Here is a 27,769-nt window from a genome sequence, read left to right as displayed (position 1 = left end):
GATCCCACATGCCACGGAGCGGCTAGGCCTGTGAGCCATGGCCGCTGAGCCTGCGCATCCGGAGCCTGTGCTCTGCAATGGGAGAGGCCACAACAGTGAGAGGCCCGCGTACTGCAAAAAAGAAAAAAATTTGCTAGAGGGATTGAAAGGTAGAAGAATCAGGTAATTTGAAAATAGGACAATGAAAATTAGCGAGTCTGAGGAACAGAAAGAAAAATCATTGAAGCAAAGTGAATAATGGTTTGTAAGTGTAATTGTGTTTTCTATATGATTTAAGAGACTAATACATTTAAAGAAAAAATGATTAATGTAAAAACTAGTATTACTTACTGTTAACTTGGGTTTGTAACTCCAAATCTCATTTTCTACATAATTTAGGAGACTTATGCATTTAAAAGAATTACTAATTTATGTTTGGAGGCACACAATGTATAAGGATGTAATTTTGTGACATCAACAGCTGAAACAACAGTAGTTGGAGACTTCAATACCCCACTCACAATTATGGACAGAACACCGGACAGAAGATAGGTAAGGACATCAAGTACTTAAACAGTGCAGTAAACCAACTGGATCTAATAGACATACACAGAACATTCCACCCAACAACAGTACATACACTTCTTAAGGGCATATGGAACAATTTCCAGGACAGACCGTATGTTATACCACAAATTAAGTTTCAACAGACTTAAAAAGATAAATATCACACAAAGTATCTCCTCTGATCACAAGGAGATGAAGTTAAAAATTAATAACAAAGAAAACTGGAAATTCACAAAATTGTGGAAACTAAACAACACTCATTTGAACTAGCAACCTACCAAAGAAGAAATCACAAGGGAAATTGTAAAATACCTACAGACAAATGAAAATTAAAATACAATATACCAAAACTTATGGGATGAAGTGAAAGTGGTGCTAATGGGGAGAGTTATTACTCTAAATATTTACATTAAAAATAAGGAAGAGAGCTTCCCTGGTGGCGCAGTGGTTGAGAGTCCGCCTGCCAATGCAGGGGACGGGGGTTCGTGCCCCGGTACGGGAGGATCCCACATGCCGTGGAGCGGCTGGGCCCGTGAGCCTTGGCGGCTGAGCCTACGCGTCCGGAGCCTGTGCTCCGCAACGGGAGAGGCCACAACAGTGAGAGGAAGAAATGAGTGAAGGGAGCCAAAAAGTACAAACTTCCAACTATAAAATAAATAAGTCATGGAGATGTACAGGAATACCTAGGAGATACTGCAAGTTTGTTTCTAGGCCAACACAATAAAGCAAATATTGCAATAAAGCAAGTCACATGAATTTTTTGGTTTCCCAGTGTATATAAAAGTTACGTTTACACTAGACTGTAGTCTATTAAGGGTGTAATAGTATTATGCCTTTAAAACAATGTATATACCTTAATTTAAAAATACTTTATCACTGAAAAATGCTAACCATCATCTGAAAATGGATGGTTGCTACAAACCTTCAGTTCGTTAAAAAAAAAGCAATATCTGCAAAGTGCAATAAAGCTAAGCACAATAAAATTACATATACCTGTAATGTACAGCATGGTTACTATAGTTAATAATACTGTATTACATATGTGAAAGTTGCTCAGAAAGTAGATCTTAAAGTTCTCATGACAAGAAAAAAAAATCTGTAACTATGTATGGTGATGGATGTTAACTAGACTTATTGTGGTAATCATTTTGCAATGTCTACAAATATAAAATCATTATGTTGTATACCTAAAACTAATATAATGTTATATGTCAATTATACCTCAATTAAAATTGTTAAAACAAAAACCAAGAAATTTCTCAAATCAACAATTTAACTTTAAAACTTAAGGAACTAGAAAAAGAAGAACAAAGTAAACCAAAAGCTAGCAAGGAAAAAGGAAATAATAAAGATTAGAGCAGAGATAAATGGAATAGAGAGTCAAAAAACAAGACAGAAAATCAGTAAAATCAAAAGTTGATTCTTTGAAAAGATCAATAAACCTTTACCTAGATGAACTGAGAAAAACAGAAAGACGACTCAAATTACTAAAATCAGAAGTGAAAGTGAGAACATTACTGCTACTTCTACAGAAGTATAAAGGATTATAAGAGAGTATTATAAACAACTGTACACCAGCAAATTGGATAAGCTAAATAAAATGGAAAAATTCCTAGAAGAAAAACCCTACAAGACTAAGTAAATCGTGAAGAAATAGAAAATCTGAATAGACCTAAAACTAGCAAGGAGATTGAATTAGTAATAAAAAATCTCTCAACAAAGAAAAGCCCTGGACCTGATGGCTTCACTGGTGAATTCAACAAAACATTTAAAGAAGAGCTAATACTGATCCTTCTCAAACTTTTCCAAAAAATTGAAAAGGAGGGAACATTTCCCAACTCATTCCATGAAGCCAGTGTTATCCTGATACCAAAGCCAAACAAAAACACTATCAAAACAGAAAAAAGAAAACTGTAGACCAATATCCCTGATGAGTAATGATGCAAAAATCCTCAACAAAATACTAGCACACAGAATTCAGCAGCCCATTAAAAGGATTATTCATCATGACTAAGTAGGGTTTATTCCTGTAATGCAAGGAACATTGAATGCAAACAACATATGAAAACTGATTAATGTAGTATACCACATTAACAGAATGAAAGAAAAAAACCCACAACATCATCTTAACTGATACAAAAGAGCATTTGACAAAATTCAACATACTTTCATGATAAAACACTTAACAGACTAGAAATAGAAAAAAACTATGGGGGGTGGTGAGTGGGATGAATTGGGAGGTTGGGATTGAGATATATACACTATTGATACTATGTATAAAATAGATAACTAATGAGAACCTACTGCATAGCACAGGGAACTCTACTCAGTGCTCTATGGTGACCTAAATGAGAAGGAAATTCAAAAAAGAGGGGATATATGTATATGTATAGCTGATTCACCTTGCTGTACAGTGTAAACTAATACAATATTGTAAAGCAACTATACTCCAATAAAAATTATAAAAAAAGAAGAAAACTAACTAAACATAATGAAAACCAGATATGAGAAACCCACAGTGAACATTATACTCAAGGGTGAAAGACTTAAAGCTTTTCCTCTAAGATCAGGAACAAGGCAAGGAAGCCCACTCTCACCACTTCTATTCAATATAGTACTGGAAGTTCTAGCCAGAGCCATTAGGCAAGAGAAAGAAGTTAAAAGCATCAGAATTGAAAAGGAAGTAGTAAAATCATCTCTGTTCACAGATGATGTGATCTTATATGTAGAAATCCCTAAAGCTTCTACAAAAAAAAAAAAAAGAAAGAAACATTTTAGAACTAATAATGGAATTTAGCAAAATAGCAGGATATAAAATCATCACTCAAAAATCAGTTGCATTTCTGTACACTAACATGAATAATTAGAAGACAAAATTAGGAAAACAATTCCATTTACAATAGCATCAAAAAACTACTTAAGAAATAACCAAATTAGTTAAGGGTAACCCACAGAATGGGAGAAAATATTTGCAAATCATATATCTGACAAGGGATTAATATGCAGAATAAATAGAAAACTCTTAAAACTCAACAATAAAAACAAGCAATCTGATTAACAAACAGGTAAAGGACTTGAAAAGACATTTCTCCAAAGAAGATTAAAAAATGGCCAATAAGGACATAAAAAGATGCTCAACATCACTAATAATTAGGGAAATGCGATCAAAACTATAATGAAAAACCACTTCACATCCATTAGGATGATTACTATCAAACGACCAGAAAATAACAAGGGTTGGCAATGATGTGGAGAAACTGGAACTCTTTTGCACTGGGGGTCAGAATGTAAAATGGTACAGTGCTGTGTAAACAGTATTGCAGTTCCTCAAAAAATTAAATATAGAATTATCATATGATCCAGCGATCCCACTTCTGAGTATATACCCAAAAGAAATAAAAGCAGGTCTCAAAGATATATCTGTATAGCCATGTTCATAGCAACACTATTCACAATAGCTAAAACATGGAAACAACCCAATTGTCCACTGATGTATGAAGGGACAAGCAAAATGTCATATATACCATACAACTGAATATTATTCAGCCTTAATGATGAAGAAAACTCTGACATATGCTATTACATGGATTACCCTTGAGGACATTATGCTAAGTGAAATAATCTAGTCACAAAAGGACAAACACTGTATGAGTCCACTTATATGAGGTACCAAAGTAGTCAAAATCATAGAGACAGAAAGTAGAATGGTAGCTGTGAGAGGCTGTGGGGAAGAGGGAAGTGGGGATTTATTTTTTAAAGGGTATAGAGTTTCAAGATGAAAAGAGTTATGGAGATGGATGTTGGAGATACTTGCAGAATATTTGCATGTATTTAATACCACTGAACTATACACTTAAAAATGGTTAAGATGGTAAATTTTGTTATGTTTATTTTTATTACAGTAAAATTTTTTTTTAAATCCATCACCCCTAATAGGTCTGTGACCTTAGGATTAGTTCATTAATATGGCAGATTTTAAAATAAATCTTCTAATCCCTGGCTCACAGGTAGTGCTTATACCAATAAAAGTGAATTCCTCACCTGCCTTTGTCAAGTAAACCTTTCCACTTCGGGAAACAAAAGTAATAGCTGAAGTATAAAAACTATGATAAGTATTCTTTATGATATCATCATGAAAGTCAGCTATTAATTCAAAGGTGTTGCCGCCATCAATTGAAAGCCATACCTAAGGGAATAAAAAGATAATACCTCACTAAAGAGCTGCCATGTAACAGTCATCAGTTACCTAATCTTCCTACATAAGAAAAGTCATGCACCATGACCATACTCCCACATCCATCCCACACACACAGACGTACAGACAGACTGCTTACCTACTTGGTCAACCGTCTATTTCCTTCCTAGAGTTTGTGCAAAAGTGTACATGGCAGTCTTCAGTTTTAAACAGTATGCATTGTGAATGTACCAAAGAACAAAGTTATTCCATCATCTCCCAACTGGTCCTCCTTGCTCATAAAAGGATGAAGTGTTGGATGTATTTGGATATGGAGGAGAGTGCTTATCCATATTAAAATGAGACTTCTGTGCTGAATTCCTTTATTAGTTCTAATCAGGTTTTTTTGTTTTTGTTTTGTTTGTTTTGTAGAATCTTCAGAGTTTTCTACATACAAAATCATATCATCTGTGCATAGAGATAATTTTACTTCTTCCTTTTATATGCAGATACTTTTAAATTTCTTTTTCTTGTCTAATAGCTCTGGTTAGAACTTCCAGTACTATATTGAATACAAGTGTTGAGAGTGGGCTTCCTTGCCTTCTTCCTGATCTTAGAGGAAAAGCTTTAAGTCTTTCACCATTGAGCATAATGCTCACTGTGGGTTTCTCATATATGGTTTTCATTATGTTCAGGTAGTTTTCTTCTATTTCTAGTCTGTTAACTATTTTTATCTTGAAAGTATGTTGAATTTTGTCAAATGCTCTTTTGTATCAATTGAGATGATGCTGTGATTTTTTTTTCTTTCATTCTGTTAATGTGGTGTATTACATTGATCAGTTTCATATGTTGAACCATCTCTGTGTTCTAGGAACAAATCCCACATGGTCACGGTATGTATAATCCTTTTAATGTGCTGCTGAATTCAGTTTCCTAGTATTTTGTTGAGAATTTTTGCATCAGTGTTTTCTACGGATTTGGTCTCTAGTTTTCCTTTCTTGTAGTATCCTTGTCTGGCTTTGGTATCAGGATAATGGTGGCATCATAGAATGACCTTGGAAGTGTTCCTTCCTCTTCATTTTTTTTGGCATGAGTTTGAGGAGGATTAGTGTTAATTCTTCTTTAAATATAATATTTGGAATAACTCACCAATGAAGCCATCCCATCTTGGGCTTTTCTTTGTTGGGAGGGTTGATTACTGATTCAATCTCCTAACTAGTTATTGGTCTGTTCAGATTTCCATGCCTTCACAATTTAAGAATTAGTAGGTTGTATGTTTCTAGGAATTTACCCATTTCTTCTAGGTTATCCAGTTTGTTTGCATACAACTGTTCATAATATTCTCATATCCTCCTTATTTCTGTGACATCAATTGTAATGTCCCCTCTTTCAATTTTAGTTGTCTTCTTTTTCTTAGTTAATCTAGCTAAGGCTTGTCAATAAAGCAGCTCTTAATTTCATTGCTTTTTTTCCTATTGTTTTTCTATTCTCAATTACATTTATCTCTTCTCTAGTTTTTATTATTTCCTTCCATCTGCTAGCTTTGGTTTGGTGGGTCTTCTTTTTCTAGTTCCTTAAGTCGTAAAATTAGGTTGTTAATTTGAGATTTTTCTTTTTAATATGTGTTTATAGCTATAAACTTCCCTGTTAGTACTGCTATTGCTGCATCCCATAAGTTTTTATTCACAGATTATTTTTTATTTTCTTACTGAAGTATAGTTGATTTACAATATCATGTTAGTTTCAGATGTACAGCACAGCAATTCAGATATATATATACATATATATATACATATATATATATATATATATATATATATATATATATTCTTCAGATTCTCTTTCCTTATAGGTTATTAAAAAACACTGGGTATAGTTCCATGTGCTAGACAGTAAGTCCTTGTTTATCTGTTTTATATATAGTAGTGTATATGTGTTAATCCCAACCTCTTAATTTATCCCTCTCCCCACCCCGTTTTCCCCTTTGGTAACCATAATTTGTTTTCTATGTCTGTGAGTCTCTGTTTTTGAAATAAGTTCACTTGTATCCTTTTTTTTTTCTTTTCAGATTCCACATGTAAGCGATATTATATGATAGTTATCTTTCTCTGTCTGATTTACTTCACCTAGTATGATAATCTCTAGGTCCGTCCATGTTACTGCAAATGGCATTATTTCATTATTTTTTATGGCTGAGTAGTATTTTATTGTGTATATATACACCACATCTTCTTTATTCATTCATCTGTTGATGGAAATTTAGCTTGCTTCCACATCTTAGCTATTGTAAATAGTGCTGCAATATGTCTTGTTTTCATTTTAACTTTCTCAAGGTATTTTATGATTTCCCTTATGACTACCTCTTTGACTCAGTGGTTGTTTAAGAATGTGTTAATTTCCACATACTTGTGGATTTTCCAGTTTTCCTTCTGTTGACTTCTAGTTTCATTCCACTGTGATTGGAAAATATACTTTGTATAATTTCAATCTTTTTAAGTGTGTTGAGACTTGTTTTGTGGCCTCACATATGATCTTTCCTAGAGAATGTTCTGTGTGTATTTGAGAAGAATTTATTCTGCAGTTGCTGGGTGCAGTATTCTGATCACATCGGTTAGGTGCAATTGGTCTACAGTGTTGTTCATGTCTTCTGTTTCCTTATTTATCTTCTGTCTGGTTGTTCTATCTATTATTGAAAGTGGAGTATGACGTCTCTTACGATTATGTTGCTATCTATTTCTCCCTTCATTCTTTCAAAGTTTGCTTCATATTTATATTCAAAGTTTGCTCTGATGTTTCATGCATAAATATTTATAATGGTTATATCTTCTTGGTGAACTGACCTTTTATTCTTATATAATGTCTTTGTCTCTTGCAATGATTTCTGACTTAAAGTCTATTTTGTATGATTACAAAACAGTATAGCCATCCCTGCTCTTTTGGATGCCATTTGCATGAAATATTTTTTCAACCTTTTCGTTTTCAGCCTATGTCCTCAGATCTAAAGTGAGTCTCTTGTAGACAGAATATAATTGCATCCTGTGTTTTTTTTTAAATCAGTTCAGCTAATTTATGTCTTTTGATTGGGATATTTAGTCTATTTAAATGTAAAATAATTACTGACAGGGAAGGATTTACTATTACCATTTTGTTTATTGTTTCGTATGTCTTGTAGCTTTTTGTCCCTCCTTTCCTCTCTTACTATCTTCCTTTGTGTTTTTTTGGGTTTTTTTTGTAGTGACATGCTTTGGTTTCCTTCTTGTGTTCTTGTGTATATATTCCACATATATATTTTTCTTTGTAGTTACCACTGCAATTACATAAAATATTACATTCTATTTTTTTGTTTTGTTTTGTTTTTGTTTTTGTTTTTGTTTGTGGTACGTGGGCCTCTCACTGTTGTGGCCTCTCCCGTTGCGAGCACAGGCTCTGGACGCACAGGCTCAGCGGCCATGGTTCACGGGCCCAGCTGCTTCATGGCATGTGGGATCTTCCCAGACCCAGGCACGAACCTGTGTCCCCTGCATCGGCAGACAGACTCTCAACCACTGCGCCAGCAGGGAAGCCCACATTCTATTTTTAATCTGATAACAACTTAACGTCAACTGCATACAAAATCACCTCCTATACAGCTCCACCCCCACACTTTACGTTATTGATGTCATAAATTACATGCTTTTATATTATATACTTGTTAACATATTTATAGTTGTTAAAATATTTTTCTCATGTAAATCCTATACAAGAATTAAAAATAACCAAAGCACCAACAAGCACCAAAATAACATTAATACAAGTTACTGTATTTGTCCATGTTTTTATATTACTGCAAAACTTTTTATTTTCATGTGACTTCATGTTGCTATCTAGCATCCTTTAGTTTTGCCTTGAAGGACTCTTTTCAGCATTTTTTTTTTTTGCAGAGCAAGTATAGTTGTAATGAACTCCTTCAGCTTTAGTTTACCTGGGAAAAATCTTAATTTCCCCTTCATTTTGGAATGACAGTTTACCAAATACAGTATTCTTTTTTTTTTTTTTTGCAGTACGTGGGCCTCTCACTGTTGTGGCCTCTCCCGTTGTGGAGCACAGGCTCTGGACACGCAGGCTCAGTGGCCATGGCTCACGGGCCCAGCCGCTCCGCGGCATGTGGGATCCTCCCAGACCGGGGCACGAACCTGTGTCCCCTGCATCGGCAGGCGGACTCTCAACCACTGCGCCACCAGGGAAGCCCTACAGTATTCTTGATTGACAGTTTTTTGTGTTTTTTTTCCCTTTCAGCACTTTGAATATATCATCCCACTCCCTCCCGGCTTGCACTGCTTCTGCTGAGAAATCCACTGATAATTTTATGAAAGTTCCCTTGTATGTGACAAAGTCACTTTTCTCTTGCTGCTTACAAGATTCTGTCTCTGACTTTTGACAGTTTGATTATAATGTGTCTCAGTGTTGGTCTCTTTGGACTTATTCTGATTGGAATTTCTTTAATGTGTATGTCCATTTTCCCCCTCAAATTTGAGAAGTGTTTGACCATTATTTCTTTAAATAAGCTCTGTGTCCCTTTCTCTCTCTCTCTTCACCTTCTGGGACTCCCATAATTGCATATGTAGGCCCATTTGATAGTATCTGTAAATTCCTGAGGTTCTCTTCACTTTTCTTCATTCTTTTTTCTTTTTGCTCCTCTGACTTGATGATTTCAAATAACCTCTCTTCAATTTGCTGATTCTTTCTTCTGCTTGATCTAGTCTGCTGTTAAACTTGTCTAGTGAGTTTTTCAGTTCAGTTATTGTATTTTTCAGTTCCGGAATTTCTGTTTGACCTTTTCAAATGATTTCTATCTCTTTGTGATATTCTCATTTTGTCCATGCATTATTTTCCTGATTTCACTTAGTTATCTGTGTTCTTGTCTGACTCATTGAGCACCTTTATGACAGTGGTTTTCAATTCTTTGTCAGGCATCTCATAGATCTGCATTTCTGTAAGGTCATTTTCTGGAGTTTTATTTTGTTCCTTTGATTGGATCATGTATGCCTGTTTCTTTGTATGCCTTCTGATGTTGCTGTTGTTGTTTTGAGACTTGGGCATCAGATAAAGCAACCACATTTCCAGTTTTTATGGACTGGCTTTATGCAGACCTTTACCAATCTGCCCAGTTAGAGATTCTAGGACCTCTGAAATCCTTTCTGAGGATGTGTCTTCTCTGGCTTGTTCTGTGCTTTTAGTTGTCTCAAATTCCCTAAACTGCTTATCCCTGCTTCTTCTCAGAAGCCCATAAGCTCTTGCCGCCGCTGGCATCTGCCTGCAGAACTGCAATTTTAACATGCTGTAGTGATCATATCTGTTTTCAGCAGTTTCCAAACAAGGCTGCCAGTTCCATCAGTGCTTTGAGTCAAGTGAGACAGATTCCAGTCTGTCAGGCAGTCCCTGGTCTGGCCAGAACATTGGATGCACTGTTAGCTCTTTTGTTTCTGTCCTGAGGGAGACTCCTCGGTGTGGGAAGTTTCCTTCAAGCTGTGCTGCACTAAGCCAAATAGGAGGAGAGGCATGGATGTATGTGCAAAATGCTGCAAGTTTTTCTATCCCTTTTGCTGGAATCCCTTCTTGGTTTTAGCTTGGTTTGGGTGCTGTAGCTTCTCAACAGGCCTGTAGAGTTCTTGCAAAGGTATGCTGGTTTGTATATTGCTATCTTTGTGGTTCTGGGGGAAAGTGAGGGTCTGAAACTTCCTAGCCTGCCATCTTGTCAATATTACTCCCCCTTTTCAGCAGTTTCCAAACAATGCTGCATGTTGCATCAGTGTTCTGAGTTAGGCAAGACAGAAACCAGTCCCTTGAGCAGCCCCCAGACAAGCCAGAATGTTGGACACAAGGCCCACTCTTCTGTCTCTCTTCCAAGGGAGGATCCCTGGTGTGGGAGGTTTCTTCCTGGTTGTGCCATGCCAGATTGAATGGGGGCAGGACGGATGGGCAAACACTGCAAATTTTCCCACCCCTTTGTTAGAATCCTTTTTTGGTTTTATGTTGGTCTGGGTGCTGTAGCTTCTCAACTGGTCTCTAAAGTTCTTGTAAAGGTACTCTGATCTGTATATCGTTGCTAACTCAGTGTCTCTGTGGAAGAGCAATGGCCTGAAGCTTCTTAGTCTGCCATCTTGCTGATCCAGAATTCTTTTTAATGAAGGTGAAGTTCTCTTTTTCTTTTATGGTTATTGTTTTTTTTGGGTTTTTTTGCGGTACACAGTCCTCTCACTGCTGTGGCCTCTCCCATTGTGGAGCACAGGCTCCGGACACGCATGCTCAGCGGCCATGGCTCACGGGCCCAGCCGCTCCGCGGCATGTGGGATCTTCCTGGACCGGGGCACAAACCCGTGTCCTCTGCATCGGCAGGCGGACTCTCAAACACTGCGCCACCAGGGAAGCCCTGTGGTTATTGTTTTTTTAGTCTTGTTTTAAAATGCTTTCCCACACTGAGTTCAGAAAGATATTCATTTTTTTCCCTCTAAAAGTTTTGATATTTAAATTAGTAATCTGTCAGGACTTGAGCTTGATGTATGTTGCAGTGTGGAGATATATTTCAACAGTTTCCATATGTATAACCAAACTTCCCATCCCATTTTGAGCAGTCTCTTATTTCCCCCTGTGATGTCACTTTGGCCTCTATCAATATTCTAGATTTGCATGGGTCTACTTGTGGGCTATTTTATCCCATTGGTCAATTTGTGTATTCCTGGCCCCAAACTGCATTACCAAAATTATTACAACTTTTAAAATAGTGTTAATATCTGGTAATACAAGTCCCTCCTTCTTATTCTTCTTCAGAAGTGTCTTGGTTACTCTTGGTCTTTTGTTTTTCCATGTATAATTATTTTTTTTTCTTTTTGCTTTACTTAAAAAAATTTTTAATTGAAGTATAATTGACATATACCATATATATTTTAGACTCAACTTAAACTCCACAACAAATCTTGGGATTTTGATTAGAGTTGTATTAGATCTACAGATTAATTTAAGGAAGAATTGGTATTATAAGTCAAGTTTTCTTGTCCACAAGCATGTTTATGTTCATTTCTTCATAAAGTTTTAAATGTCCTTCAGTGAAGTTTATAATTTTCTACATACAGGTCCTAGAAATCTTGTCTTAGATTAATTCTTAGATACTCAGAGTTTTTGTTTGTGGATTTCTGTTTTGTTTTGCTTTGTTTCTGCTATTGTAAATAGTGTCTTAAAAATTGTGTTTTCAAATTTATTGTTGATCGTGTGCAGAAATGAAATCGACTTTACCTCCTGCCTAGTTTAACTTTAACTCCCATCTTGTTTTAGTAATTTGCATGCATCGTTTAGATGTTCTATATAGACAATCAGGTTTTCTGCAAGTCAACAGATTTTGTTCGCTACTTTTTAAAATTCATGCCTTTGATTTCTTAAGTTTTTTCCTTTGTCTTATTGCATTCCCCTCTGTATACTTTTTCACTTCTTAATAGTTTCTTGGTAGAACTCCAAGAAACTGTTGTATTGTGGTTAATACAACCCCCTGCCTTTTCCACAGTTGAATGTGGAGAAGAACATTTGGTAATGCTGAACTGGCCACATATTGAATTCATGAGCACAAAGCTCAGGCAATCACACTGGACCCCCTTACTCAGTTCATTCTCCCATCCTCCTAGGCAACTATTTTACCCTGTTCTCTCTTTCCCCAACCCCTCAACATTCCTCCTCCATCCTCACTAGTAAACAATAACTTCGATTTTTGTTGAGATAATAGAAGATAAATTCCCACAACTTCCATTACCATAGCTACCAACCTACCTACCAGCTTCTGAACCCGAAAACCCTTCCTTCCTCCCGTTACTATAGAACAACTGTCTGTGCTCCTAAGGCCAATCTCTCCACTAGTTCATAGACCTCATCTCCTCTCACCTCTTTAGAAATGTCACTCCAGAAATTTCTTTCCTTTCTTTCCTGCATCGTCAGCTTTTCCTCTCTACCAAATAAGTCCCATAAGCATACAACGTAATTCCTCCTATCTTTAAAAACACTCTTCTTTTGACCTTTCTTTCTTCAAACACTGCCACAATTCCCTGCTCCACTTTTCAGCAAAACTTTGCAAAAGATTTGTTTGTATTCACTGTCACTAATTCCTCTCCTCTCCTTCTCTCTTCATCAGGCTTTCCACCTCCCTGACCATCAGAGCAACCCTGTTCTTTACTTGATGTATAACCACTCAGCATAGAGCAAGTGAATGATTTACATCTATACTAGAGTGTGAAGTTTCATACACACCTGATTACCATAAGCATACAGAAAATGGCTTCGTGGGTGGAATGTCATTCCAACAGGAGAAGAGAATGATGAAGGAAAAAAGAAAATTGGAAATTTTTGTATTAATCTTGGTTTGTTGTTTTTTAGGATCCTCACAGAGACAGTGGTATTTTTCTAGAAATAGATAAACAAAGCAGGAGCAAATCATAAGAATTTTTCCACCAATAGTACTAGTCTATGTTACAATTTTTAGAGTTTCCTGTTACTTGGATTTGGATTAAGATAGCAACAAAACACTTAACACAGCATAGAACTGGAAGGATTAGCAACTATTGGTATCTCTTTACTCTGCCTCCCCCCACCATACATGTCCACTTTATAGATGTTGAACATGAAGTAAAGGAGATTAAATAATTTTCCCATTTATTATTTAATAATAATAATTTAATTAATAATAATTTAATTATTATTATTAAATAATAAATGTCATGGGGGGATTTATTGTAGAATCATTACTAAACTCAACAGACTCCAAGGCCCATGCTCATAACTATAATGTCAAACTACTTTTTAAAAGTGTGGATGCCTAGGCCACACTCCAATCCAATTCTGTCAGATCATGATTTTGAAGGGGATCAGCATATGCACCCCCAAGGCATGCCACTTTGGTATAAAGATTATTTTAAGCTGAAGATATTTGAGATTCAAGAGATGCAGACAAAATCCTTCCCTTATCTGATGAAAAGCAGCAACTTCTGGGATAAAAGGCTGCCATTAATTCCTCTTCAGAGCAGATCTACTCCCAGAAGGCAGAATGTGAACAAAACCTACCCCAAATCCCTTCTCCAGGGGAGTTTCATGGCCCTGAAGGAGACGGAAAGACCACGCATACCTGTACAAACAAACATCACAAACTTCCTTACCTCCTGTTTGTTCTCCTGTAAACCATTATCTTTTCATTTGTTTTCCCTTAAGTACCTTTCTCACTCAACCCCTTAAACTATTAAGATGGCATATAACCTCCAAATTTTAACTACCTTTTGAATTATTCATCACTGACTTTCACTCGCATGTATGGGCACTGCATGCATAAAGAAACTGTTTTCTTTTCTCCTGTTAATCTGTCTTTTGTCAGTTTAATTTGCAGGGCCCCTAAAACTGAACATAAGAGGGCAGAGGAAAATTATTTTCTTTCTCCCCTAAAATCATGAGGGTAGGGCTAGTTCCACTTTTTGTTCATTTAAACTAACCATTCTACAGACACTTAAATTTATATAGACCAAACTCAGCTTACATTCTCCTGAAGAATAAGCAAAGAAGCATTACTACACAAACGGCTCTGTATTTTCCATTTTCATCCAACTGAATGACAACAAGAGGCAAGACATCTATGAAGTATTAAACTATATTGTTAACCATAAATAATTTCACTGTAGCCAATTTTATCACCTTCTATTGTCAAAGATAAAAAGAACTTGGAAATAAGTTTTGCAAAGGTAAGTTTTCACTATTGTGGTGTCAACAGCAATCACCTCTGGGCTATAAGGCCTACCTGGTTATGGAAGAGGTAGACTCCAGAACTTTGCTCTTGGTCAACAAGAAATGTTACCACAGTTGAAAGAATAGTTTTCATTCCTTTTGAAATGGGGGGTAAGCAAGGTAACCATTCAAGAAATGGTTCTTTACTATAAAAACAAGAGCTTGCCTACAAAAAGACAAAGGAAAAGTTAATGCCATTCTTGAACTAAAGAAGTCCTAATTAGTTCTTGCAGGCAAATAAACTAATGAAATACACTAATTGTGTTGTCATGACTGGCCACAAATAATAGTGATATATCTTTAATACCTGTGTTTCTCTTCTGGGGGATATGAGTCCAGAAAACACTGCAAAGCATCCCTTTCTGGCATGGATTGTTTTTCTAGAACCGCTGTGTGGGTCTAGATTTAACATAATTAGGTAATTACCATTAAATCTAAGTAAAGGCGCCACTGGGAGCAAAGAGTGATTGTTAAGCTTTTGAGTCTATAGAATTGCCATTTTTTAGATTAATAACAACCTATGAAATCATGCACCATAAAATTTCTTACTTTTTGAAATATTTAATACCATACCTCACTTAGGGTCCTGTTTCTCTCAAAGGTGATAGTAACATAATCAACTATAAAACATAAAGGTACAGAAATTATAAGTAGCATCTATATTTTTAAACGTATCACTAATTAAATGATACAATTTAATTGTATCATTTACAATACAATTTTCTTGCACTTACAACAGGGCATGCCTATTGTGTCAGATTTAAACTAATCTTTCCCCCAGTTTTAGGCCATTAACTTATACAAAACAAACCTATCTTTATATTTAATTCTATTTTTATTTTATTTCATTTTATCTAATCTATATATGCTAGCTATGTTGAAAAAAGCTTATTAATAGTTCTTTAACTAAAATTTACCTTCAAAATGTTCTCTGTTAGCAAAACATCTTTCATTATACCACAGTTTTCCTTTGATGTAGTCAACCTACATAAATAAACAAAAATGTCATTTAGGCAATATGTAGCCTTAAGATGTAAAAATAGAAAAACTTATAAGAAATTTTAAAAGTTCAATAGTTCAGGAATGTGAGGCAATTAAAAAAAGGAAAACTGTATGCCAGCAAAATAAAAGTTCGTAGAATGAGGACAAGAAACAAGAATATGCTTTTTGAACAACACACAAAAAAGGAATAAAAAGAAATTTCGCATGATTGGCATATGTTAATGGAAGATGCTACTATCTATGAGCTGTCTTTCCGAGGCTCTCAGGAGCTGTTGATCTTTCATTACAGTTAAAATGGGCCACATGCTTATCTTTTTATTCTCCTTCAGCTGAGCTAGGTTTAAGGAGACTTCCCAGAGGCCTGACAGCAGCAAGAAGCAATAAGAAAAAAAGCCACAAGATACAGGTTTTGGAAAATTGGTCATACGGGAGAAGCTTCCAAGAAGGTGAGATTATAGATGTTGGATATGAATTATATGCAAGAATTTGAGATGGTTTTGTTATAGGTGTCATTGAAAAAATGTTGCCTGCCATATCAGTAAACAAAGGATGTTGCAGCCATCAAGCCAGTACAGCCACTCCGATGGTGAGCCCTGAGGGAACTCAGGACGGAGACAAACGAGCTGCCCACTGCCAAGCCCTCAGTCACTGCAGCCACCCCCCAAGGATGCACCCTGAGGAGACTCAGGATGACAAAGCACAGGATACTGGCCCCAGATAGCTGAGGTGCACATCAAAGGAATGATTTCAGGGAGCCCAGACTCTTGCATCTTCCCGTACATAGAAAAAGGACTAAATTCCTTAACTTGAGATATCTGGTTTTCTTTAATTAACAGTAATCTTTTGATGTTCTGACTACCTGGTCTTTGTTGCAAAACCTCCTAAATATCCTCCTCCTCCCTTATCTCTTAGGAGTAGTCTCTCAGAGCTATCTGAGAGTCTGTGTCCCAGGCTTATGTCCTCAGTTTTGTCCACTGAATAAAACATAACTCAACTTCTAGGTTGTGTGTGTGGTTTTTTTTTTTTTTTTTTTTGCGGTACGCGGGCCTCTCACCGTTGTGGCCTCTCCCATCGCGGAGCACAGGCTCCGGACGCGCAGGCTCAGCGGCCATGGCTCACGGGCCCAACCGCTCCACGGCATGTGGGATCTTCCCGGACCGGGGCACGAACCCGTGTCCCCTGCATCAACAGGCGGACTCTCAACCACTGCGCCACCAGGGAAGCCCTGTGTATTTTTTTGGTCAACATAGGAAGATTCTGACTCTCATATTATTGTTGAGACAAAAGGAAGACCTTCTTACATATTTAAAGACCAGTAATAAAATCTGCATAATCTGTGCATTAAAAGCCTTTAAAATGTTCTAGAATAGATTGTGGTGATGCTTGCACAACTCTGTGAATATACTAAAGGCCATTGAATTGTACACTTTAAGTGGGTGAATTTTATGCTATATGAATTATATATTGATAAAACCACTGAACAAAAAAAATCCTTTTAAAATGGAGTGGACAACAATTTATTTGAATTTCAACCTATGGTTTTATATCAAATGAACCTTTTGAGTTCTCATATAAATCTTCAGTTTTTCAGGATGCCATAATTATCATGATTATAGCTGGGCAATTAGTATAGAATCTTTATCGGGCCCTGATTCCTTTTTTACTCTTTAGATCCCTTCTTTTTTTTGTTTTTTCCTACCTGGAATAAAACTCGTAATAGTCCAGTGAATATCCTTGGGGATAATTTAATCTGATCAGGCTGACTTTATTCCAAGGATGAGCTCATGCCCCAGGCCTGATTTAGAGTCACAAAGATGGGTCAGGAATGAACACACATCCAAGTCAGGTTAATGAGTCGGCCCTGAGGCTTGCTGGAACCACCGGGGAAGAGATACTTTATTCCTGTGGGGAGTGCTAAACTGATGGCACATAAACCTGGTGGCTATTCTTACTGACAATTGGAGAAAACCCACTGAGAATGAAGCTAATGTCGAGGAAAACAGACTCAAATGCTGAGAAGACAGGGTTGGACGGACATCTGTTAGGCACTAAATCCTGTCATGTCTGGAAGCTGGATTCATTCACTCCTTGAATTCCCTGTTCACATGAGCCAACAACTTCCTCTCCTTTGCTAAAATCAGTTTTAGTTTGGTTTCTGTCATTTGCCTTCAGAAGTTTCTGACTATCTGTCTGGGGAGAAAACCCAGCTTTTTTTTTTTTTTTAAAGTTGCTACTTTGATTCGTGAACCGGGCTGAGGTGTTTCTTATGTAATGTTATTTAATCACTTCACCTCTAAGAGGTAGATATTGTCATGCCCATTTTAAAATGAAGAAATTGAGGCCCAGAGAGGTATATGACTGCTCAAAGTTCCATGCTGCATGGCTACTAAGCTCATCCAAGATTGGACTCCTGTCCATCTTCATTTATTCACTCATGGATTCTGCAAATATTTATTGAGACAGCCTATCTACAAGGCAGCCTAATAATAGCATACAATAGTAAATAGGATAGTTCTTGACACAAAACCTAAAGTCTGGTGAGGTTAGTCAGAGGGCTCAATGGATAAAATAGGGTGACAAATGACAGCAATTGGTATTGAGAGGTTTGAGACTGCATATTGCACTCAATATACATTGAGTGTAGATGTATAATAGATTTTGCCTCACGCCAAGTTCCCAATTTAGGGCCTTTGCACCTCTGTCTGGACATATTTTGTCAAAATCATTTCTTCAAATCATTTGAGTTTCTGCTTAAATTTCACCTCCTTGGAGAGGCCTGCTATAATCACCATGCTTAAATACAATATTATCTTCCCTTCACTTTCTACTTCTCTTTCCTGCTTTAATTTCAATAAACCCTTGTTACTCTCTACAATCATATTCTGCATATATTTCTGTACTTGTTCATGGTCTAGCTCCTTCAGGAGAATGGGAAGCTACAGGAGAGTCAGGACTTTATCTGTCTTGCTCACTATGGAATCTTCTTTGTCTAAATAAGCCTGGCTCAACAAACATCTGTTGAATAGATGAATAAGTGAATGAATAAATCACCAAGTATTAACTCCTTCAAATTCCTGGCTGGACAGCCACATACACCCCATTCTTACTATCCTTCCTTCAATCATTTTAGAAGATGTCTTTCCCAAAGGTAAATCCCTATACTTTTAAGAATAAGTTCACTTCCCCCTTTCTTTCCCCTGCCACACGATCTCACTATCTTTGGGACACTTGTAGTTCCCCTCTCCCTCATCACTACCAGAAACCCCTGTGTTTTGCTGAAACATTTTAACTCAGGAGGATTTATTTTAATATCCTTGTAAACGGTAAAAACCTCTATGAAGGGCAATTTGTGATTGTCTTTTAATATTGCACAAGCATTTACTCCTTGATGTGTGAATCCAAGTTCCAGGAATGTATTGCACTGATATACCCAGACATGTACAAACTTGTTCGGTATAAATTATTAATGGCAGCATTGTTTGTAATACAAAAGCAAAAGATTAGAAAACTACCCAAGTATCCATCAATAGGAGACAGGCTAAGTAAACTCTGGTTAAGTTCACACAACGGAATATTTGCAGCTATAAAAAAAAGAAGGTCAGGCTTAGGTCTGGTAAAAAGCACAAACAAGGTTCCTGTCTCACTTACAGCTTACATTTCTACGTCTGTCTTTATTTCTGGCATCCCACTCCTTCACGGGAGTCTCTGGATAGTAAGCTCTCCTGATGCCTTATCTGTGAAAATTTCTTTTCTTCACCCTCATTCTTGAATGTTATAGTTTAGCCAGGTTTGGAATTCTCTCTTGACAGTTTTCCCCCTTGCTCTTTCTGATGTAAAGCACTTTTGCCTACCTGGCCTTCCCAGTTCTCAGCTTCACGTTTCTTCCAATCAATACAGCAAGAAGTCAGTTCCTTTTGTTTCCTGAGAAATAAGTGCCCCTTTGCTTTAGACAGTGTGAGTGAGTGTGCGTGTGTATGCACAGGTGGGTGTGTGTCCACAGGCCTGTATGAGGACAGGATGGGGAGGAGACATGGTAAAAGGCTAGAAATGCTCATAATTTTGTTGTGCTTTCCAAACTAAAGCATGCTTATATGTTGATGGGAATGACTTAGTTGAATCTCAGAACTTGACCTCGTAACAGAGAGGGGAGATAACTGATGGAACAAAATCCAGAATCAGAGCTGTAGAATCAGAGTTTACATGGTACTTGTATCAAATTAGAAAGAGTGCCCCGGGACTTCCCTGGTGGTGCAGTGGTTAAGAAACTGCCTGCCAAGGCAGGGGACACGGGTTCTGAGCCCTGATGCAGGAAGATCCCACATGCTGCTGCGGAGCAACTAAAGCCCGTGCGCCACAACTACTGAAGCCCGCGTGCCTGGAGCCTGTGCTCCGCAACAAGAGAAGCCACCGCATGAGAAGCCCGCGCGCAGCAACAAAGACTCAGTGCAGCCAAAGATAAATAAATAAAATAAATAAATTTATAAAAAAAAAAAAAGAAAGATAAGGTAGGCACAGACCCACACGGGGGTGGGGGGTAAGCGGATTGGGGAGTCAAGTGTTAGCCATATTTCGGCTCTCACTATCTTTTCAGCTGGGTGTCCTTGTGCAGAACGCACTGAACAACCACAGCAATCCTGTGGACAGAACATATAAAGATGGGGTGGGGACCACCTCAGAGACAAAGAGGGGGCATTTCCTCCTTTGAAACAGAAGGGGGTATCATTGCTTAATGGTTACTGGAAATACGTGTTTTTAGTTCAAACTGTAAAGAATATTATAGTATCAGCAATAATAATCTATATTATGAATTCTTGTCTTGTACCTCATCTCTTAGGTCACCAAGGAAACATATCTTTTAACCAACCCTTGGAAATTGAAAGCTTCTTACCCTTTCGAAACCACAAAAGTCTGCCCTTGAAAGCTAGAAGAAAGAAAAAAAGGAATTTTAATCTTTGCTTGTAAATCGGAAGGCATAACAAAACAGCAATTTAAATTATACTAAAGGAGATGACGTTTTTTACATCCCAGCAGTTAGGAGTATCAAACACTAAAACCAGCTTCTTAAGTAGTTTGCAGGGTAACTTGGAGATTTCCCCCTCAGTCTTTGCCTTGTTCCACCATTTGATTAATTTATTTATACTTTAACTTAATTCCAGAAAGGATTTGAGATCAAAACCCCACCTTTTAATGATTTAAATGGAGGAGTTAAGAAGTGTATAGGAAGAAACTAGGTCGGCCACCGACTGGGGTTTAGGAAGGCACATCCTTATCCCACTATTTTCTCCATGGTCACTCTGTCTTCTGCCCAGCCCAGTGCAGCCCCTCGGCCAGGCCCTCAGGATGCACAGCCCACACCTAGCTCTCTGTGCTTTGACCTCAGGCCACTGCTCCTGGCTGTTTCAACTCTCTTCTTTAGCAACCACAGGATAAGCACATAAAAGGCCAGATCTATTAGTTGTCTGAGCAGCAAATGATACTTTCTTAGAGATAATGAGGAAGAAGGAAGGTTGTGAATATTTGTAAACCTGAAAAAAGGTAATAATTACCATGTATAAGAAATAACTACTTCTTAACCAATACAATCATCCCTTCTACACTTCCCCAATCTTTTCTCCTACTGTTCCTAAGTCTTTATTCCTGTTCTTATTTCTGTTGAGGTAATTTTGAGAGCTATTTATTAACATATTTAAGAATTGATTTTCCTTCTCTCAATCCCAAAACTTACTTTTAATTACTTTATTTATTTATTAATTAATGTCTCTTTTCAATGCCTTATTTTGGAGCAGATGGGAGTGACAAAGCAGAAGCTGAGGAAGTGCTTTAAAACAAAAAACATGGTATCGAAGCTTTGATACAGCCATTTAAGAATAAAAAGAGAAAACTCATCAGAAGGACATAATTTTAATTTATGTTATTTTGTAATATTATATCTGGCTTTATGTACCTTAAAGCATTTTGGGAACATATATGACTATTTGTAAGTATATAGGGTATTTTCTATATGAATTATTTGAAACGCCTCATAAATTTGTATAGCAATAAAGCTAGCACCATTTCCAAATGATGTATTCAACACTATAAGGCAAAGGAAAATGTCACTATATTACGCTCTTACGTTTTTTAAAAGGAAGAAGCATTTTAGTTCTAAGATACACCACACATAACTCAAGTATCCACTACTTCTACTTTATGTCACAGAAGATATTTAAGGTTATTAGTTACAGAGCAATTCACCTACCATTAAGACAGAGGAGGATGGATAGCGAAGATCTCCACTTATAAAAAGACCCAAAGAGGTGAGGATAACTAAAAAATGATTTGTTAAAACCATATCCACCATGGAAAGCTCTGTGCGTTCTAAAGGAAGAAATCATACCATGGGTTAAAAAGTAAGGAAAAAGTGACGTCCTCAGCAAAGCAAAGACATTTCATAAATATCCATCAAGTGTTGATGTAAAGGAAATGCTGACGATGAAGGCACTGTTAGAGGAATTACCTTCTCCAACTTGGGAAGAGACCATGTCTGTCAGGTTATACCACGTGGTATCATCATAATTCCAAAATCCAGAAAAGCTGAGGCCTATGTAAACACCTACCATGAGAGAAAAGGGAAATTAAGGCAACACAACTTTGCAAAGTGAATAACAAACTCCTAAGGTGCTAGGTCTTTAGTGGGCAGAGCCTGCATCTGCCCCACCTTCCAGCTCACTCTCCACCCCTGCCTCAACTCCCCTCCTTCAGTTTGAATCTCACTTCCCCCAGCACTGGAAGATAAAGTAACTTGGGTTACACCACAGGAGTTTAGCCAACCATCTAATTATTAAGGATTTTGTTTTGTATTGAAGGGGATCAGAATATGCCACCCCCAGAATATGGCACTTTGGCAGAAGGATTATTTTGAGCTGGAGGCAACTGAGAATCAACTGATGCAGGAAGAGTTCTGTGCCTCCCCTTGCCTGCCTAAAAGCAGGGCATTTTCTAACCACCTCACTCTGTATCAGGAAGAGAAGAGAGAGCAATCTTATCACCAGAGACAGGGAGTTGACACCAAGATGAGTTTGCATAAACAGACTTTACTAAAATAACTCTTATCTCCCATTAGTCCACCCACATATTTCCTTGTCACTTCTCCACAGTTTCTTGTCCCTTGAGGCCTAGACCCCTTTCCTTTGTTAAGATGGTACATAAGTCCCCAAGTTTAACCACTTCTTTGAATTTCTTTTCTGTGAACTCTTGTGAATATAAATATTAATAAAAATTGCATGTCTTTTCTCCTGCTAATGTCTTGGTTAATTGGTAGGCCCCCAATCATAACCTAAGAGGGTACAGGAAGAGCTTTTCCTCCCTGAGAATATCCTTCTAAGCAAAAATATGTTCCTATTTCAAGAATATAATTATAGTCAACAGTACAAAAACTCCAAAGAAGAAAATTAAAATGTGAACCCCAAGAGGGAAGAAACTATGTTTGATTTACTTATAAAGTGATTTACTTTAATATTTGTGATTTTAAAAATAGAAAAAAAACCTGTTAATATGAGAATATTAAACCTATTAAAACTTATGAGAACTTATTAAAAGGAGGCTGAGCATGTTGGAAATAGTGAAAGCGCTTTGCTCCTTGGTCTCACCTTTCCTTGGCCATAGCTAGGAATGCTTAGAGTCTTTTGTGTTTTATTTACTTTTTAAATTCTTACCTAGTTTTTTTTTTTTAATATTCGTTCTTTGGTTTTATTTATTTATATATTTGGCTCTGCCGCCCACACAGCACACGGAATCTTAGTTCCCCCACCAGGGATCGAACCCACGTTCCCTACAGTAGAAGCGCGGAGTCTTAGCCACTGGACCGCCAGGGAAGTTCCGAGTCTTTTGTGTTTTAAATGCAGAACATTAATCTGAAGTCTAGTCAACAGGCATAACTGTGGGGGTGGTGGAGGGTAGAGGGAGCCTGAAGAGAGTTGATAATCCAATGCACATGCTTTGTTTCCAAAAGATGAATGTAGGATCACTCGTATTGTGAAGTGTGTGTTTTAACTCCCAGCTCTTTTCTGTGTAGGGAAAGATGTAGAAGGAAATGTTATCATCATCCACCTTTTCCAGAAAGAGGAAAGCTAAAGACAAGCTTGTGCCTTTCTAAGCATGAAATCTAGTTCTGCAGATAACACTACACTATATTCTAAGTGGGGATGATTATAGGTATCCAGCATATCACATGACCGGATTCCTGCAGAGTCTAGAAATATTTAATGGAGCAGTAAGCAGTAAAATAAATGCTTTATTCTGGTTGATATTTTAGCCTGAAATTAAGTTATAGGCCACTCTCTATGACACACTGGCCACAATTGCATCCCAGGGTTACAGAAGCTGATGCAGATTTTGCAAAGATTTTGGATTTTATTCTAACGGGCAAAGGGAAGCCACTGGAATGTCTGAAGCAGGAAAATGATGTGATTTGTTTTACACTTGAGATCACTGTGGTGGCTGTATGGAGGGTGAGTTGTACCGGGTTTAGAAACAGGGAGACCACTTAAGAGGCTGTGAATTAGTCTCGTGGAAAACCAGTGCTGACTTGACAAAGATTTTAGCAGAGGAGAGAAGTGGTCACACTGAGGATAGACACTGGATGTGGCATCGTCCTGGAATGCCATCAGAGTAAGAACAGTCAAGAGTGTACGCTAGATTTTATTTTTGAGTAATTGGATATGAATTGGGATGAAGAATACTGGAGGAGAACAGATTTTAGAGGGAGATGAATCAAGAGTTCTGGCTTGGACTTGTTATAGCTGAGAGGCATCAAGGGGAATTGTAAAACAGACAACTGAATATAGGAATTTAGCTTCAAGGAAGTGGTCAGCACCAGAAATACAAATTCAGGGATCATTAGCCTGAAGGTGGCATTATTACCAGAGGACTGGATTAAGTTTCCCAGAGAGAATCTGGTTACATAAGGAAGGAGAGTCGAGGACAAAGCCCCATTTCATCGACACTTTAGGGGTCACAACAAAAGAGCAGGCTTAGAAAACTAAGGAGTGATCAATGAGGTAAGATAAATGTAACTGAAGGTGGTGTCAAGAACCCAAGAGAATAAAGTGTTCTGAGGAGAAATAAAGTGGTTAACTGTGTCAAATTCTGCTGGGAGGGAAAGTAGAATGAGGATAAAGAATTGGCTGTTGGAATCAGCAACATGGAGATCACGGGCGATCTTGGGAAGAATTGTTTCAGAACAGTGATGGCAACAATCCGATACGCAGTGAAACGAAGATAAAATGGGAGGTGGAAAATGTAGCACCACCTACAATAAATTCTTCCCATACATTTTGTCTGAAGGAGAACAGAGGGATGAGGGATAGTGGTAAAGTGAGATAAATGAAGATTTTGGCTAAGATGGGGGATTTTAGGGTATGCTTGTATGCTAATGCCTCTAAGTCAGTAAAGAGGGAAAGCATGATGATACGGGACAGAAAGGTGAGAACTGCGGGACAGATGCAGGAGCAAGGTTCTCCAGATGACTGGGGAGAATGGGATGCAGGACACGAGGGGTGAGGAGTGGCCTTTGGTAGCAGCAGAGACACTTCTCAAGATGCAACAGGCAAGAAGGCAAAGCACGCAAGTACAAAGGCAAGCAGGATGGCAGATGCGCACAGGAGCGATGATGGAGTGCCTTGCGATCAGTCTTAGTCTTCTACATCAAGTATTAAAGGCACAGCTGAGACCGGAGAAGGAAAGGAGGTGAGGTAGAGTGTTTGAGGAGTGGGAAGAGGTGTGACAAGGTCATTTTGCAGAGTGGGAAAATAAACATACCAGGGAAGAGAGATAAGATTTCTGGGCAGTGCTGAGTACCCACTTGGGACTTGTGATCATGAATTTATAGTGAGACCACTTCGTGGAATTTTAAAGTGAGACTGGTATGCAACTTTTTTCTAGTAATATTCTGCTATTCCAGTGGCATAGAGGTGGTTTTAAGGAGAGTTGGGATTGTGCAGGCAAAGAAGTTACAGAAGTATTTATAAGGAGAGACTATGAAAATTATGGTGAAAAAGTTAAGGACGTTGAGGAGTGAAAAAAGTGGTAGAAACAACATATTGAAGTCTCCATGAAATCAAAGAGATGTCAGAGTGTGAGTACTAGGGTAGACTGAAAGAATAGAAGGTAGTGGGCAGAGCGTGAGATGGTTGTAGTGAAGATTTTGGAGACAGTAACATCAGAGACAACAAGGTCAAGAAAATGACCACAGAAGTAAGATGGGGGAAAGATCATTGGAGGAGAGGAGGTCGTGAAAGCATGGGTCCATATGGGTGGTGAAATCACCAAACATAGTGACAAAAATAAGGTGCAGAGGAAGGCAGGGGTCCAGACGCTAAACTCATCCATGAGTGTGAGTGATGGGAAGGTCATCATAGGCTGCCAACCAAGAAGAGTTAGAGGGAGTAAAGTTTGAGTTCAAAGGAGCTGGGCATTCTGAATGAGAAGACAGGAGTAATTATTAATAAGTAGCCCTTAAGGAACAAGGACAATGCCCCTTGAGACTCAGGCATGTGACATGTGAGAGGGCTGCAGGGGAAAGAATGTTAACTGGGAGTGGCCAGATTATTCTTTATGGCAAGAAAGTTAAGGGACCATTCTGAGAAAAGATTAGTAGTACAGGGGAATTTGCTGATGACAGACCACAAATTCCAATGAATGGATTTGGGTAGATGGAGAGGGACAGAAGTTTGGGTGAATTTAAAGGAAGTCCAGAACAGTATGTGGGATAGAGTAACCATAGTGACCTGGAGACTTAGGTTTCTGGTTGTGACATAGAACTGGGTGAGAGTCATGATGGCGTTAGGAGTACCATAGAGGAGAAAGGTGGGTAATAAGTCGAAACTGGAACACATGGGGCTCCTCGATACCTGTTCCCACCATTAACTCCATGTGGGATGAAACACAGTGTGTGGACAAACCAGGGCCTCACAAAGAAACTGCTAGTTAGGCTTGATACTGTGGGAACTTACTTTCTGCTTCAGCGCAGTGGGGGCCAGTTGGGGGAAAAGGTGGTTTCATCTAAAAACAGGTTTCCAAACTGTTTCTTTTCTTGAGATGTTGAAGCGATCGGGTGAGTGAGACCCCAAGGAGTTGAGACTGTCCCTTCTCTCCTATGACTCTCAGGGGTGTGGCAGGATGCAGAGACTGGCTCTTTTCCTGTGACTCACAAAAGTAAGGCAGGTTTGGACCGAGGGGAGGAGGGGGCCCTAGCCTGGCATCCGTGGAACAAAGGTAGAAAAGGAGTTTCCATCTGGTTGAGAGAGAGGAAAAAGAGACACAGGCTCTCTAAACTAATTCAGCACAAGCAGGCACTCCAAGCTAGAGGTATCTAAAAGACTGCAAGACATTAGGAATTCAAAGAAATCTGGGGCAAGGCTATCTGTCTATTCCTATACCAGTGCATACTGCTTGAATCTATTACTTTATAATAAGTCATGGTAGGCAACCTATTGTGCTTTTTATTCTTCTTTAAAATTATGTTTGTTATTCATGTTGCTTTATTCTCCCACCTGAATTTTGGGATTGGCTTATCAATTTCCACACACACAAAATACTGCTGTAATTTTGCTTGGACTTGTATCAAACTGATTGATAAACATGGAGAGAATTAACATCTTTACAATACCAGAAGTTCCTGTTCATGAACATAAAATATCTTTTTTAGTCTTTTTTTATAGCCTTCATTAAAGTTTTATAATTTCTATACAACAGGCCTTGCAAGTTGTTTTTTGTTTATTTCTAGGTCCCTATTGGGGCTTATTACTTTCTGAATAGGATTTTTAAAATTATAATCTTTAATTACTCTTTGGTGGAGTGGTTTTTGTATATTGTTGATATGTTCCTCAATTCCATAGCACTCCCATATTTGTTCTGATAGTCTGTCTGTTGATTCTTTTGGATATTTATATAGATACACATATAATCTATGAGTAATAAAATTTTGTTTCTTATCTTTTAATTCTTTTTTTCACTCATATTTATTAGATTTGGGGACTAGGAGTTCATCAATCACCTAAGAAAAACAAACTAGAACAAGATGATTAGTAATTGAAATGTGTAAGGATGCTATTAAATATTACAACAGTAACTGAAAAACACATATGTAACAAATAAAATAATGTGATACCTTAGAACAACTTTACCTATTCACGTACGGCAGGCATAGAAGATGGATTAGAAATGCAATGAATAATCTCTGGGAGGGAGGAACATATTAACAGAGGGCAGAGTATCAAGGAA

At 37.8% G+C, this 27,769-nt stretch overlaps 1 protein-coding gene across 1 annotated transcript in view; it reads right to left on the bottom strand.

The window, feature by feature from the left end:
• Positions 1-27,769, bottom strand: part of CATSPERB (cation channel sperm associated auxiliary subunit beta) — a gene marked incomplete at both ends in the record, with an annotated part of 128,825 nt that overhangs the window by 60,059 nt on the left and 40,997 nt on the right. Inside the window, 8 exons of the mRNA XM_082837650.1 lie at positions 4,588-4,732; positions 12,989-13,141; positions 14,520-14,672; positions 15,080-15,126; positions 15,424-15,490; positions 20,397-20,429; positions 21,747-21,865; positions 22,005-22,100. Of these exons, the coding sequence (XP_082693776.1) occupies positions 4,588-4,732; positions 12,989-13,141; positions 14,520-14,672; positions 15,080-15,126; positions 15,424-15,490; positions 20,397-20,429; positions 21,747-21,865; positions 22,005-22,100 (813 nt within the window). The remainder of the gene's footprint in view (positions 1-4,587; positions 4,733-12,988; positions 13,142-14,519; positions 14,673-15,079; positions 15,127-15,423; positions 15,491-20,396; positions 20,430-21,746; positions 21,866-22,004; positions 22,101-27,769) is intronic.

This window comes from Leucopleurus acutus, assembly GCF_964270905.1.
Source record: "Leucopleurus acutus genome assembly, chromosome: 1".
Taxonomy (NCBI): Eukaryota; Metazoa; Chordata; class Mammalia; order Artiodactyla; family Delphinidae; genus Leucopleurus; species Leucopleurus acutus.
This window is presented reverse-complemented; position numbering and strand designations above follow the sequence as displayed.